Source organism: Penaeus vannamei, chromosome 9, assembly GCF_042767895.1.
Source record: "Penaeus vannamei isolate JL-2024 chromosome 9, ASM4276789v1, whole genome shotgun sequence".
NCBI lineage: Eukaryota > Metazoa > Arthropoda > Malacostraca > Decapoda > Penaeidae > Penaeus > Penaeus vannamei.
The window spans coordinates 35,563,385-35,565,884 of record NC_091557.1 but is presented as its reverse complement, the minus strand read 5'-3'; the positions used below and the strand labels follow the sequence as shown (position 1 = coordinate 35,565,884).

At 46.5% G+C, this 2,500-nt stretch overlaps 1 protein-coding gene across 1 annotated transcript in view; it reads right to left on the bottom strand.

The window, feature by feature from the left end:
* Nucleotides 1–231: 231 nt before the first annotated feature.
* The window catches only part of LOC113812713 (tektin-4), a 4,470-nt gene continuing 2,201 nt past the window's right edge, over nt 232–2,500 (bottom strand). The window contains exons 4-7 of the mRNA XM_070125078.1: nt 2,356–2,484; nt 1,449–1,568; nt 964–1,118; nt 232–498 (exon numbers count right to left, since the gene is read on the bottom strand). Of these exons, the coding sequence (XP_069981179.1) occupies nt 288–498; nt 964–1,118; nt 1,449–1,568; nt 2,356–2,484 (615 nt within the window). The 3' untranslated portion in view covers nt 232–287. The remainder of the gene's footprint in view (nt 499–963; nt 1,119–1,448; nt 1,569–2,355; nt 2,485–2,500) is intronic.

The window sequence follows — 2,500 nt, the reverse complement described above, 5'->3', positions numbered from 1 at the left end:
ATATGCAAAGGGAATTCAGAACACATACGATAAGAATTTTGTTTTATTAATGTACAAACGGACAGCATTCCATTTTTTTCCCCTTAATTACTCGGAATTTCACTGTTCAATTTAGTTTGAATTATTCAAACATTTCGCAGAATAATAATGATTATGGTTAGTAATTTACATGTACTGGGAAAATCATACGAGATTTGTTTTCTCCTTTTTTCTCATTTCTACGTCTAGTCATTTCCCCCTTTCCTCCTTTCCTTCTCTCTTCCCCTTCTCATCTTCTCCGTCTTTCCTTACAGTCCTTGAAGCTTCTCCTGAGTCTGCCTGAGGCTCCTGACGGTGACGCAGCGGCGCTCTAAGCTGATGGTGTGTTCCCTGTTGAGGATGTCCTTGGAAAAGTCCTCGTGGAGGCGATGCAGCTCCTCCAGCGTGTCCTCGCTGGTCCTCAGGCGCTGGCGAAGGGATTCGATGCTCTGGGGCAGCTCGTCAAGTTCGTCCTTGAGTCTGCGGGGGATGGGAATGATGGTGGGGTGTATGGGTTGGAATTTGGAGGGTGGGCGATCCACTGTGTGTTCTTTTCTTTTGTCTTCTCTCTCTCTCTCTCTCTCTCTCTCTCTCTCTCTCTCTCTCTCTCTCTCTCTCTCTCTCTCTCTCTTTCTCTCTCTCTCTCTCTCTCTCTCTCTCTCTCTCTCCCTCTCTCTCTCTCTCATTCTCTCTCTCTCTCCCTCTCTCCCTCTCTCCCTCTCTCTCTCTCTCTCTCTCTCTCTCTCTCTCTCTCTCTCTCTCTCTCTCTCTCTCTCTCTCTCTCTCTCTCTCTCTCTCTTTCCTTACATCTCAACCTTTATCACTCTTGCTCCTCCTTACCTCATTTTTCCCTTCGTATTCCCTCTCAACCTCTCACGTCCCACTCCCTCCCTCCCTCCCCTTCCCTCTCCCCCCCTCCCTTCCCACCCCCTCCTTCTCCCTTACCTGTAATGGGGTTGATCTAAACAGCGGTCTGCCCCGGGTCTGAAGGAACGAGTCCAGTGGCGGCTTTGGGCCACCTGCAGCGGCGACTCCTTGTCCTGCAGACTCTGGCGAATTGAGGCGATGCTATTCTCCTCCTCCGCTATTTCCTTTCGCAACTGTGAAGGGAGAAAGAGGGGTAAGAGGAAAGAAGATGGGTGGGAGGAGAAAGATAGATGTTATCATTAATATTTGTTATCTTTTCGTTTTATTGGCCTACTTTTGTATGTTAGGAGGTTTCACTTTGGGTACATTTGTTTACAATGGCAGTTTTACTTTATTCTATGAAACTCTCATCTTAAAGGGTCAGTTAAATGTCAACCTAAATTATGTATAATGATAAAGAAAAAAAACTAGAATAACGAACAATAGAGAAATACGCTAATCATTGGAACGCAAAGTCAAAGAAAACGGTACTAATGGTAGAAAACGGGAAGATAAGGGATTACCATCCCATCTTTGGTGACGAGCTTTGCTTTGGCTTCCTCAAGTTCTCTCAAACGGGTGTTGAAGGCAACGTCCGTAGCTTCCGCGGCCGCTTCCGAATCTCTTGCCACCTCTCTCAGCGCCTTCCGGAGGAGTTATCATGTAAAGAGTACAAACTGGTCATCATACTATGATCTAGAATACAATTAATGCTAATTCTAAATCATTCTAAAAATAGCAGCCATATACACAAACCACACACATACCCACCGTTACCATCATTCAGTTCCACACACCGTTTACATCAACAACAACCCCCCCCCCCCTCCCTCGCTCCTCGCTCTTCATACCCCTTAAAGGCGCGGTTCAAGTAGCCTTCCCTTCGTTTAGGACCTGACTTGCATTTGAGTTCCCGGCCAGGCGTAGTGCTTGAACTGCGAAAAGCACCGCCGTAATAGACCGCACGAGCCTCTCGCTTGAATACCACCGCGCATAGTACTTCTTGTTTGAGAAAAATGGAGCACAAGGATTTATTCCCCGTTTTCGCCGTTGGTTCGTGTTTCGTGACATATATCTTTTAAAGAAAAAAGGAAACCGATTTACTGATTCAAAATTATTAACGTTAGACTGACAGGCCGTCGACGCGAGTGTAGATCTTGTTTCAAATCAGCCATTTCTTCCTGTTTATTTGTTTTTGGCAATAAAATGTGAATTTTGTGGAAACTAACTAAATGTAAATATAACTTTTGTTGACTTTATAGATACATCTACTGATAATATCTTAAAGCGAATTACAGACAATGGTTTTAATTGCACCCTTGAAAGATACCCAAGGTCCACTGGTCTTGTATACGCCCAATCAACCCCCCTTAAATACAACCCCCACCCCTAACCAATCGGCCCCTAATCAAACACGAACCAATCACCGACCTGATCCGACGCGCCCCTCAGCTGAGTGCCACTCGTGATTTCCCTCCGACAGACGTCCATGTGCTGTGCGCTGCGGAGGCGCCAGCTCTCGGGGGCGGAGGTTCCTTCGTGGAGGGCGGCGGAGACAGGCTGTGGAGGGAAGGAG